This window comes from Hydra viridissima, unplaced genomic scaffold (assembly GCF_058129835.1).
Source record: "Hydra viridissima isolate aposymbiotic clone 2 unplaced genomic scaffold, HvirCarnegie_v1 scaffold_11, whole genome shotgun sequence".
In the NCBI taxonomy this organism is placed as follows: Eukaryota; Metazoa; Cnidaria; class Hydrozoa; order Anthoathecata; family Hydridae; genus Hydra; species Hydra viridissima.
The window spans coordinates 10,711,164-10,723,855 of NW_028324310.1; the positions used below are offsets into that span (position 1 = coordinate 10,711,164).

The following is a 12,692-nucleotide window of genomic DNA, read 5'->3' on the forward strand; positions in this document are numbered from 1 at the left end:
AAATTAAAACAGCACCATAAACTATGCTTAATACAAAATTCAAAGGCTTTGCAACAAACTTTATTTTAAAAGCGTGCACAAAATTGGCCGAGACTACTCGCACGGCTGCCGTATTACAATTCTAAAAAAACACACGGCCGCTGTTCCCGATTTTAATGACCTAAATCAGTGGTTCTTAACCTTTTTGAAGTCGGGGAGCACTTTTGATCATGACAATAATTTGGGGAGCACTGAAATCAAGGAGTAAAAAAAAACAAACAAATTCACATAAGTACGACTTTTATTGAAAATAAAAGATTATAGCATAACAGTTTAAAATGATAACATGACAAACAAATTGTTAATAAACGTAAATTTAATAAGTAAAAAAGTAGCATTAAGCAAAACTTAATTCAGAAAAGTAAAAAGATTTAATGTGAAGCTTGACGATTTTTACAAATTTCAGCAATATTAGGCCTAATTTTAGAAATAGCTACCCTCAATTCTTCATTCAAATTAGTAAGTGTTGCTCGTTTTTTAGTTTTTATATTAGTGACTATCGAGAAACCGAGTTCACACAAATATGATGTTGAAAATTGCAACAAGATTTTAAGTGCCTTCATGGATATAGCTGAGTATTCTTCTTGCACAAAGATCCAAAATTCCTCAAAAACCATTTCGGAAAATTTCATTTTAAGTGTGCGATCCGATGACAGGTTGATTAATTCTTCTTCTTCTTGGTATGACAACTTACTATTTGATGTATCAACCTAGGCAAATGGATTACGTATCCAGTCATATGTTTCTACGTTTATTGATGAAAAATAAAGTTCAATCTTTTCTTCTAATAAAGTTAAATGCTCCGTTCCTGCTGAAATAATTTTGCATTCAATGTAGGTAGGTAGGTAGGTAGGTAGGTAATAAAACCCATTTATTGTAGCTTCTTACCTAAACTGTAATCATTACAGTGTAATGTAATAAGCGAGTGAACATTAAATTTTGAGTTTCATAATTTCGCGGAGCACTTGCAACTACCTCGCGGAGTACCATTGCTCCGCGGAGCACCGGTTAAGAACCACTGACCCAAATATATGTGTTTAATAAATAGGCTTAAATTCTGATAAGCTTTCATCCCACTGAAATTTTTCTTGATGATTCGAGTCAGGAGCGGTTAAATCCTGATATGCGGATGACAAAAGTAATACTTCAAAACAATGTTTTGAAAACACACCGCGTATATCTTTTTAAATGGATAATTTACGGTTGTCTACAATAACTGACAATGAAAAATGAAGACTTCTCTGTTTTCTTGTGGATATGACAATTGTAAAAGTACTTTCACACGTCGATATGATTTAAAAAGACACATGATCAAGCTCCATGGAGTCAGCGATGTTAGTCACAGTGGAAATTGTTTATGTATTCAATGTGGACATCGGTTCCATAAAATCAAAGATTTGCGAAAACACCTCAATCAAAGTCATAATATTGAATTCAGAATCGAGTTACTCAATTTTGATAATAAAGCAAGTAAGTCTGCTAATTGTGGCTAAAAATATTAGTTGAAAAATGTCAAATGCTATGTTAAATATATAGCATTAATTTGTTTGTATTTTTATTTAAAAGGTTTTGATAGCTGGAAATGTCAGTTAGAAGAAGAGAAGGGAAGTTCTTTTGTTAAGACTCAAGGTGATGTTATTGGAAAAGATGGTTCCAAAACAAAGTATTGGCAATGCAATCGATGTGATATATATAAATCAAGAAGAACCGGAAAGTACAGAATTAAGTCTTCAGGTAACATAGTTTTTTAGTTTGCTTTGTGACAAAGTCTTGTGTCTTACCATAGCATGGAATGGTTACATTTAGAAAATGAAGTTTTATTAGTTTTATATTTATATTTTAGTTGATATGTTAATTAAAATCAGATTTAAAATTATGGTAAATAAGATTTTTTTTGTGAAAGGTCTATGCATATAAATCTATTTGAAAGTCACTCATGTGTAAGTAATACTTTAAATTTGTAATAATTTAGGAACATGCAAGATTGAGAAAAACTGCACATCAACCATCAAAGAAGTTACAAATAGTGATGAAAAAGTAAAAGTTGAAGTCTGCTATACTCATTATGGGCATAGCCAAGACTATCATCACACATGGATAACTAAACGTCAACGCCAAGAAATTGCCTCTAAACTACAACAAGGAGTTACACGCAGAAAAATTCTAGATGATATAAGGTAATTTGTTTAAATGTGTATTGTATTTATATTGATATTTTTGCAATTGAAGAGCATTTTTCTAAACAAAACTCTATTAAATCTAAAGTCTATTTTTTCTGATCTTAAAATATTGGCATACACCCTGTCACTTACAAACCTTTTGATTCCACAGTCTGTAATATGATTCCAAATAACTAGTACATAGTAATTTGTTTTTTTATTCTTGTCATAAATGTACTTACAAATTTTTATGATAGAGATGATATTGGTTCTAAGTTTCAAAGAATTCATTTACTCGAAAACAGAGATATTTTAAACATTGGACGCGCTTTTGGATTGCAAGAAGTGCAACGACATGCAAATGACCAAATGAGTGTTTTATCATGGATCCAAGAATGGGAGCAACTAGATAAGATACCTATTCTTTTTTATAAACTTCAAGGTAAATAACTTACTTTTAATGCTCTTGGCAGTAAATCTTAAAAAAAATTACTTTTATTTCCATATATTAAAAAAATTAAGTTTTATAAGCTTGAAATTTCTGCATTCCATAACGTTGTGGAAAGAATTTAGCAAACAAAATTCTTTTTTTAATATCTTAATAAAATCGTTTTTATAAAAAATTATATTTTAGGCCAAGCTTCATCTCAGCACAAGTTTAAAGATGAAGATTTTATCATAGTAATCCAGACAGAGGCACAGAAGGAAATGCTGGAAAAATTTGGGAGTAACGGTTTATGCTGCGACTCAACACATGGAACAACTGGTTATAATTTTCTTTTGATTTCTCTACTGATTATGGATGAGTTTGGTCAAGGTCATCCAATTGCTTGGTGTTTAGCTAACCATGAAAATGAATCATTCGTTAAAGTCTTTTTCAAAAAAATAAAAAATGAGGTTGGGACTATACAACCTAAATGGTTTATGACAGACCTAGCTCCACAGTTCTACAATGCTTTTTGTGAAGTCTTTAATCTTCAACCAAAATGGTTATACTGTGCATGGCATGTAGACAAAGCATGGAAAGAAGAATTGCGAAAAAAAATTAAAAATTTTGAAATTGAAACAGTTGTTTACAAAATGCTTAGAACAGTTCTTGAGGAAACAAATGAAATTCTTTTCCAAGATAAATTATCATCCCTCATTAATAGGCTAGAATCCCATGCTACTAGTGAGTTTAAAGCGTATTTTTTAAAATACTGGATTTGTGTGACAAAAAGCTGGGCCTATTGCTACCGCGTTGGTGAAGGTATAAATACAAATATGTTTGTTGAGGCATTCCATAGAACTTTTAAATACAACTATTTAAAAGGAAAGTGTAATAAATGTGTTGACACAGTTCTTGTGAATCTTCTTAAATTTTCAAGAGATAAATTATTTTCTCGCTTGATAAAATTAACTAAAGGTTCTTTGACACAACGTATGCAAAACATTTATGACAGACTTTTGAGTAGTAAAAAAATGTCTTATACAGCCATAAATAAGACTTCTGATGAAAATGTTTTCCTAATCAACTCTGAAGATGGGCAACAAGACTGTCAGACAAGTACAATACAGTAGGTTGTCGGTTGCAGTGTATAACCTGTTTTGTATGTACACATACTTTCCATTGCAATTGTTCTGACATTCTCATAAAAAATACTTTGTGTAAACATGTACATCTGCTTAAGGACTTTTTAGCTGTGAACAATAAAGTTGATGATAAAGCTAAAAATTCAGTTGAACTACAGGATGGATACTCTTATAACGAAATAAATTCAATAAAATGCAACCTAGAGAAATTACACAAAGTTTCAAAATTTGAAGAAACAAAGTCTAAGACAGTGAACTTGCTCCATACCTTGATGCACCGTGTTAACAACTGTAGCAACTTAGATATTGAAGCTTTAAAATACATTGGAAAACAAGTGAGTAATGAACCATATCAATCTTTTTAACAGTTATTAGTTTTACATTAAACACACGCACACACTTACACACACAATTAAATATATTATATATATATGTATATATGTGTATATATTTACATATATATATATGTGTGTGTGTGTGCGCGTGTGTGTGTAAATATATACACACATACATATATATAAATATATACACACATACATATATGTGTATATATTTACATATATATATGTGTATATATATATATATATATATATATATATATACATGCACACACATATATATTGGAATCTATTTTAGATAACAACTACAATAAACACTTTTGATGCAATGTCAAAATATCATTCAGTGAAAGAAATAAAGACGTCGTCATTAGTTGCTTCCAACAAAAGAATTAAGCCTCAAACAAATTTTGTTTCAACAAAGAAAAAAAGAAAAGAAAAAACTAATGTGCGTTTTTGTAAACCCACTACTTATGAGAAAGAAAGTATCTTTAAGACCGAAAAGCTGAATAATAATGAAGACGAAAAATCTCTTAGCACTGTTGATGGAGTAACTCACAAAAGCTGTTCCAATAAACTTGCTACAATTGGGATTTCAACTATAAACGTAACGATTCCAAATATAAGTGTAAATATAGTATAAAGATTAGTTAATAATATTCAACAGTTGAATCAATTTAACATCTAGATTTTCTTATTTATTTTACATATGTATTTCTTCCTGACCTCAAAGTTTCTTTATTTCAGATTGCGTTTGTTTGTGTTTTTTTTGTTTGAATAATATAAAAAAATAAAGTAAACAGTTCTATTATAAGACAACCTTGTCCTTGGATTTTTAAACATAGTTTAAACATATTATATAAGGTATAGATATATAAATTAACAGAGTTAATGCCAAAGTGTATCAATTATTGTTCATAATTCATTTCTAAATTTCAAAATACGTTTCTTAAAGATTTAAATCTTTAAAGGTTTTTGTGCACTTTTAAATATATAAAAGTAAGTGCAAATATAAATAGTGTTTTGAAATCAGAAAAAATTGAATTTGTTGTGCAAGACAAAATTCAAAGTTATCCGTTTTACCCTTTGTTCACCCTTTGACGTTTCACAAATATACACCTTTTCAAGATGTAATTGAGAAAATGAAAGTTGTTAATAAGAAATCAAAAAAATGTAATTGAGAACATGATAGTTGTAATTAAAGAAAGTATAAAGAAGACAAAGTTCTTTGTATTTTGAATTTTGTAGTCCTAATATACATTGTAATTTATGGCTGAAAATAATATAATATCAATAGGATATATAAAGTCATGAAATGAAATGACACAAAATGAAAAAGACATTTGAGGTTTAGGCGGTAACTGGAAAAATGTTATTGGGTGTCAATTAAAATTTTTTTTATTTTTGTGAAAAATTTAATTGAGATTTTAGATGAATAATAAATAAAACACAAATAATTTAACTGAGTCGGTGAATTTTCAAACATGTTGTGTTTCTTGATTGCATATCGCGATTTCTAAATTACATGTTGTATTTCTAAATCACGTCTTACTTTTCTGAATTACAATTTTCAAGTTCTCAATTACATTTTGAAAAGGTGTAGAGCAATTCCATGGTCTCCTTAATTGTGTTTATAATACTAATTATCACATAAACTTCTTTTAAATACAAATTACTTCTTTGATAATAGTAGCAAAAACAAAAAAATTTTAAATTAAATTGAGTATCATTTATAAAATGAATTAACAGAGAAAAATAATTATTTAAAGAACTTTAAGAATTCGAAAATTTTTAAAATTGGAGAAGCGTTTTAACACGATTTAAGTAAACAACCGTAAATTATCCATTTAAAAAGATATACGCGGTGTGTTTTCAAAACATTGTTTTGAAGTATTACTTTTGTCATCCGCATATCAGGATTTAACCACTGATCTCTATAATATAGAGATCTCTATATTATAGAGATCAGTGTTTAACCGCTCCTATTCGAGTCCATGACAAAATATTACACGACGCGTTAGTAACAGGATAAAAGATCGTGTAACGTTCAAGGACACTAATATCAGTCTAATTATTTACGTCAGCTAAAGTGTATATACTTATAGGGTATATACTTTATATAATAATATAGGGTATATACTTTAAGGGTATATTTTTGATAAAATAAATTTATAGACCATTAAACAACAGACTAAAATTAAAGTGATATTAGTCAAAATTCAGTATGATTTTTCATGATAAAAGTCAATTCTGTAGACATAACAAACTATTAATAGTATTTAACAGTCTTAAATTATTACAGTTCTGAAAATAAAAAAAATCTTACAAAATTATAAGAAAATTTTGAAAATATAAATTTTTAAAAATGTTTTATACTTTTAAAGATATACATATATATAAAAAAATAATGCCAACAGTTGGTTTGAGAAGAGATTTACTGTTTGAAGCTCTTGGATGTGAATATAGTAAGATTTTGTTATAACTTAAACTTCCATTATTAGATTCCACAAACTTTTAGCTATTTTATTGAAATAGTATTTTTACATCAACTACACCAAAGTCTTTTTTTTTTAATTTAAACATTTAATGAGTTTGATTTACCTTCATTTGACTTTGTTTCGTTTTACTTATTCTAATTCCAGAAGCATCTTTACTTATTTGTTTCTTACCAATTGTTAAGAAGTAGTATTAAGTTACTGGTATGGCTCTGCTGACAGCTCTTTTTTTGGTTGTTACTTTTAAGGGTTTTTCTAAAATTTTTAATCTTTAATTTTAAATTCTGCTAAAACTTTTTATAAAAAAGTTTTTTAAATTTCTATTTAAAAAAATAACCTTTGAGAAGCAGGAGAGCAGGAGATCTTTATTCTTTTTAATTTAAAATAGCCCATTTAGACTAACTTAAAACATTCCTTTGAACTAAACTGATCTAAAAACATGTGATTTTTTATAATTTAAAAACTAACTTTTAAAAAAAAAATTCAACTTTACAAAATTGTTAAATATAAGATCAGAAAATTAGGAAAAATATATTAGAGTTTCTAACCAAAGCTTTATATTCGCTAAATTTTTCTTATGAGAATATATGAAAAAAGATTTTCATTGTGCATGTCTCTGATTTTTTTTAAATTCTTATTTTTTAAGCTGAGGAAGAATTTGATGAGCTTTGTTTTGACTATGGATTGGAGCTAGATGAAGTGGTGAGTAGAGTAATTTTATAAGAAACTAGCACTAGAAGCCCTGAAATCTTAAGAAACTATTAATACTAAGTTACTTTTCAATAAGAAACCTAATTTATCAAGAGTTCCAGGAAACTTTCTAGTATTAACCCATTTGCTTGGTTTCTTGCAAACACACACACACACAGATATATATATATATATATATATATATATATATATATATATATATATATATATATATATATATATATATATATATATATATCTGTGTGTGTGTGTGTGTGTGTGTGTGTGTGTGTGTGTGTGTGTGTGTGTGTGTGTGTGTGTGTGTGTGTGTGTAGCGTGCAAAAGTTTATAAACAGCTAAATTTTTCTATTTTTTTAGTCATAACAGTTGTCCCTCTAAAATGATTACATGGTATAATTTACTTACAAAAATGATAACTTGTAACAGCAGGAAGAAATTCAAATTTTATTGAAAACATAATTGTGCAAAAGTTTATAAACAAAAGAATAAATTCAGAAAGTTTGTTATTTATTATCATTTGTCCTTTTCAAGAGGCACCATAATATACTTGATTTTATCTAAATATACATTCTGATCAATTATACCTATGATGTGATGAGGTGGCCAATAGAATTGCTACTGAAAGATCCCTAAATCATTATATTGCTACCACCATATTTAACTGTTGACATTTGATACTTAGGAGCAAATCTTTCACCTTTCGGCTGTCTCAGGTACTTGATACCTTCGCTACTAAACATGCAAATTTTAGTTCATCACTGGATAAGACTTTTGGCCATTCTTTTCAAATCCAATGCAAATGATCTTTTGCAAAATTTCATTTGTGCTAAATGATTATTTAATGATATTAATGATTTCTTGGCAGGATGACAACAAAAATTATGCTAACACAGGCAACATTTTATAGTATCTATGCTGCTTGATGTTCTGTAGTTATCTTTGGTCTGCCTGGATGATGCTTGTTTTTAAGTTTCTTAAAGTTTTTTTTTATCTCCTAACTAGTATGCTAGTTGTTGATTTAGCCACATCATAAAGCTTAGAAATTCGCTTATAAGGAATCTTCTCTACAGAACATATTATTAAAATTTTCTTTTCTAGTGACAATTCCTTAGACTTTTCCATTATTAAATTCAATTTAAGTTAAGTATTATCTCCAGTAAATTAATTTTAATATGTTTTTCTTAGTCAAAGTTTGATTTTTTTAATGGGGCATGGAACTGTTTATAAACTTTTGCACAATTATAGTTATCATTTTTTTTAGTAAATTATAGTATGGAGTCACTTCAGAGAAACAACTGTTAAAAATTCCATTTATTTTCAGTGAAAAGTTATGACAAAAAAATAGAACAAAGAGGATGAAGTAGGAAGATTCTCTACAAGAAAGAAAATCAGTTAATGATATATTGTCTTTTCTAAGATATAGGAAGCAAATTCATATGAATCACATAAGTATATCAAAACTTTTAAATTTTAACTAAATCTGATTTCATATCCTGTCAGTAACAATAGTCTACATCATCCCTACAAAGCTATATTTAAAGAAAATTGAAATAGCTAATGTATGGTGTGCATATACATAAAGATTTTGTATATTTATTGCAACTACAAAACAAAAATGAGGAAAAAGTAATTAGTATGCAAAAAATTTGGGGTTTTATTTTAAAATTCCCATCACAAAAGTCTAATCAAGATTGTGATTGAGCCAAAGTCAGTTGTCCCTTCAAAATATTTTGCATTTACTAATAAAATACTAAAACAACTTCTTTACCTTACTCGACCCTAACCCAATAATACATCTTTTGGAGGAATAAGAGCAATTTTCTAGAGAATCCAAAGTTTTGAACAATAAATCTTTAAAGATTCTAACATTGAGTAGAAATTAATACTCATGCTGGAATGAGGATAAATTATTCCAGATACGACAAAATATCTTTTAAATGTATTAATCATGTATTTTTTGTTTTGCTCATTATAATGATGTAAACTTTTTTATTTTCAAATGAAAACCCTCATTTTTATTAATTTTGGCATTATTTTTACTTGGCATAGGTAAAACTAAACTAAATTTTTATATATGCACTGTGAATTTTTTATTTTTGTTCATATATATATATATATATATATATATATATATATATATATATATATATATATATATATATATATATATATATATATATATATATATATATATATATATATATATATATATATATATATATATATATTAGTAATGTTCCTTTTGATCTTAGAAACTACTGTGCAAAATATATTTAAAACATTAAGAGGTACCACATGACAACACAAATTTTGAACCTTCATGCTATCAAATCCGCCTAGCCAAAAAATAGTATTCCATTTTCAGTTATCAGTTAAAATATATTATACCAGCATATGTGACTGCAAATGTCATTTGTTGTACTGCTTTATCAACTAATAAAGTTCAAACCAAAAATATGCTAACTGCTACTAAAACTTGCTACTATATCCCAGAAACCATTGCAAATTTTCACACATCGCAATTGTGTCATCCCTGTGTTTTTCACAAAAAACATGGGGATGATGCAATTACAAAATTGAAGAACAGTTTTAGTAATGAGGTATTCCACTTGTAGTCCACTTGTAAGGATGGAAATTTGTTTTCAGATATTTCTGGGAACCATGAAAAAGTGGGTTGTTTACCTATCCTTGTTTCCAGTCGAGGTGTTGACATCACATATTTGAGGTTGTCCTCAGAGATGTATTCAGGTCCTTGGCTGGGCCATCTGCTGGACCTGATATTTTGTTGTTTAAAAGATTCCAAGGAGAAGACAGAATTGTGGTATATAGGATGAAAAAACAATGACAATTTTCAACAACAACAAAGTGATGATGAAAGAGGTTGTGGAATTGACTGTGTCATGCTTGCAGGTGGATAGTCAACCTCGTGATGGCTATAGAGAGATCCATGAATTATCACTAATCTATATGGGATATATCCTACCTCGAGGCATCCATCTGATGGCACCTGGAGCAATATATTAAGCCAGAAGGATGGCCAAAGTGATATATTCATTAAAGCTTTCCCTCTTAAGTCCTAATTTTGAATGACTGATCATGAGACAAATATAGTTTGTTTAACATATTATACACCTGTTTATGTGTTTATACATCTATTTATGTGTTTATACATCTATTATGTGTATATCCAATCATGGTTTACAGAATCTCACACCATTCAAGTTCCAGTTCATGATCTTAAATGCTTTGAAAAGCTAGAATTGTATAAATCAATCAATTTAACAGTTGCAAATATGGCAATAGAGGCATTGTGTCATCATACATGGTATTGGAGCAAATAACTAATTGCCTTCAGTTTTTTTGATGACTGGAAATGTGCTACTACCAAGACTGAAATGATTCAGGCAATTAAAACAAACGTTGTTGTTAAAAATCATCCTTAATGAAGACAGATTAAGAAAAACAATATTGCATCACAAAACCCTGTGAACTTTGTTATCCAAAATACCTTGAAGTTCTTTAAAATCTGCATAATTGCATCAGATTGACTGAAAAAAAAATCCTAATTTATGGAGCCAGTATAGTGTCTTTGAGGCAACTTGCCAGATTGTTTCTGAATTGAGTGTTGTGAATGACAGAGCAGAAAGAGGAGTTGCCCTCATCCAAGAATACAATCAAATCCTCACTAAAAATGGAGGGCAAAAGCAGACACTGCTACAAGTAGTCTCTAAACACCCAAAACGATTTCCAGATGCCAATAAATCATTGGTTGTCAAACTTTAAAATAATGGATTTCTGGCAAACGAACTTGACAATTTGTTAATATTTTGTCAACCTCTTGATATGTTTAACAATAATTTACTTTTTGGTTGTTTATGGCATTTGAAAAATACCTAAAAATCTGAAAAACATTTGAAAATTTGAAATTTTTATTGAAAGTTTTGAAATTGCAAACATACAAAATATTACTTAACGTGTCCAATGAAGATTATAAGTTTTGAAAACTTCATTTATGATGTGGCATGCCTAAATGTTGGGATATTCCTGCCATTTTGCATTTTAGTTTATTATATAAAAAAAAAAAAATCTGGGGCTGTCCCATGTGTTTACTAAAAAAAATTTTTTGACAACCAACCTAATACATTCACAACTGTGGACTTTTGCATATTTGGAATTTGAAGTCGATATTCTTCCACAGTTTGTAAAATATATTTCAATTGAGTTTCATCTTTTGTCAGGTTTTTTGTGTAATCTGAAACGAGTTTCACCGCTTTGTTATTCACAATTTTCATAGAATTAACAATTTTATGTGCATCCTGATATTTGGTTATTGTACTTCACTTATCTGGGCAGTGTTTCTTCATAAATGTCCAATTTATTCCAAGCAATTCAAATACATATTTTGATCTCTTTGTTACAAAATCATCTAAGTTCATGCATACAATTTTATCCATTAATTCTTTACCTTCATACCTTTTTAGCAGAGTTTTTGTGGCTGGCTTTTCATTTGCAATCTACATTTTTTCTTTAGTTTGGTTATCAACATCATTAAAAAGAGGGACTCTTAAGTTAAATAACATAAATGTCCCGCAATGACTTTTATGGCAGATTCAGCCACTTCTTTGTCAAGTATTTTGAAATGATTCAATTTCCAGAACAGTGTCAGGCCATTATGAGGAGCAGATGAAGAGATGGAAGCCCAAAAGCAATGTTCCATGTAAATCATTATTGAAAAAATTGAAAGTCATAGAAGATTCTTCTTTTCATTTTTTGCTAAATGAAATTGATGTTGAAACAAGTAGATTCTAATAGAGTACAATGCTTTCGCCATCCATCATGCTTGGTGCATAGCACCAGGAGAACAAAAAGTTATTCCCCTTTGGCCTGGAGGATTTTTTCCTAAACAAACTTTCAAGAGTTGCTAAAATTCTTTGTAACTGTTGGAAAGGTTGTTTTGATCCTTGCATCATATTTACAGCAAATTCTACTGCTGGTGGTACAAGTGAATCATATACTTTGAGGTCTGCATCAGTTAAGAGCCATGATAAAGAACTAAATTTACTCCACTGATCACGAAATTATTGAAACAACTTAACCTCTGGACCAGAAGATGCTCCAAAACAAGTTTTGTAAACATGGGATAAAATCACTCATGAACATAGTGTCAACAGGCTGTGCATAATAAAGACTTTCCAATTAATTTTTCCAGCAAGCTACAAGCACCTGAATGTATACCTGTGCTGCTTAAAGTAGTTTCAAAACAGAATGCAACAATTCTGTCATATTACATATAAAATATTGATAGAATATAAAATATATACATGTAAAATATTGATAAGATTATCAACTAAATTAGTAAAATGATATATGATAAAATA

The 12,692-nt window shown here is 28.8% G+C and overlaps 2 protein-coding genes across 5 annotated transcripts in view; both read left to right on the forward strand.

Annotated features, from left to right (window-relative positions):
* LOC145191085 (phenylalanine--tRNA ligase beta subunit-like) overlaps window positions 1-12,692 on the forward strand; it is a 144,361-nt gene that overhangs the window by 122,699 nt on the left and 8,970 nt on the right. Inside the window, exons 2-3 of one of the 2 annotated variants that reach the window (XM_090066692.1) lie at window positions 6,485-6,573; window positions 7,250-7,305. In XM_090066692.1, the coding sequence (XP_089922818.1) occupies window positions 6,516-6,573; window positions 7,250-7,305 (114 nt within the window). In that variant the 5' untranslated portion in view covers window positions 6,485-6,515. Of the gene's footprint in view, window positions 1-6,427; window positions 6,574-7,249; window positions 7,306-12,692 lie in introns of those variants that run through there. The other variant, XM_090066691.1, reaches the window with a different exon arrangement.
* On the forward strand, window positions 1,153-4,789 carry LOC149882131 (zinc finger transcription factor family protein 17-like). 3 transcript variants are annotated; one of them, XM_090066788.1, is made up of 6 exons: window positions 1,153-1,509; window positions 1,606-1,773; window positions 2,012-2,216; window positions 2,456-2,640; window positions 2,833-4,105; window positions 4,407-4,789. In XM_090066788.1, the coding sequence occupies exons 1-5, from the start codon at window positions 1,269-1,271 to the stop codon at window positions 3,756-3,758; spliced, it is 1,725 nt and encodes a 574-aa protein (XP_089922914.1). In that variant the 5' UTR covers window positions 1,153-1,268; the 3' UTR covers window positions 3,759-4,105; window positions 4,407-4,789. The 3 variants fall into 3 exon arrangements, with proteins under 3 accessions (XP_089922914.1, XP_089922917.1, XP_089922916.1); XM_090066791.1 differs by lacking the exons at window positions 2,833-4,105; window positions 4,407-4,789 and having other exon boundaries at window positions 1,155-1,509; window positions 2,475-2,645; XM_090066790.1 differs by lacking the exons at window positions 1,153-1,509; window positions 1,606-1,773 and having other exon boundaries at window positions 2,128-2,216; window positions 2,475-2,640.

Bases quoted from the DNA above. Each gene is read 5' to 3' on its own strand.
- LOC149882131 (XM_090066788.1), top strand. From the start codon at position 1,269: ATGAAGACTTCTCTGTTTTCTTGTGGATATGACAATTGTAAAAGTACT. The intron at 1,510-1,605 runs GTAAGTCTGCTA...TTTATTTAAAAG, and splicing joins CAATTTTGATAATAAAGCAA to GTTTTGATAGCTGGAAATGT. The intron at 1,774-2,011 runs GTAACATAGTTT...GTAATAATTTAG, and splicing joins GTACAGAATTAAGTCTTCAG to GAACATGCAAGATTGAGAAA.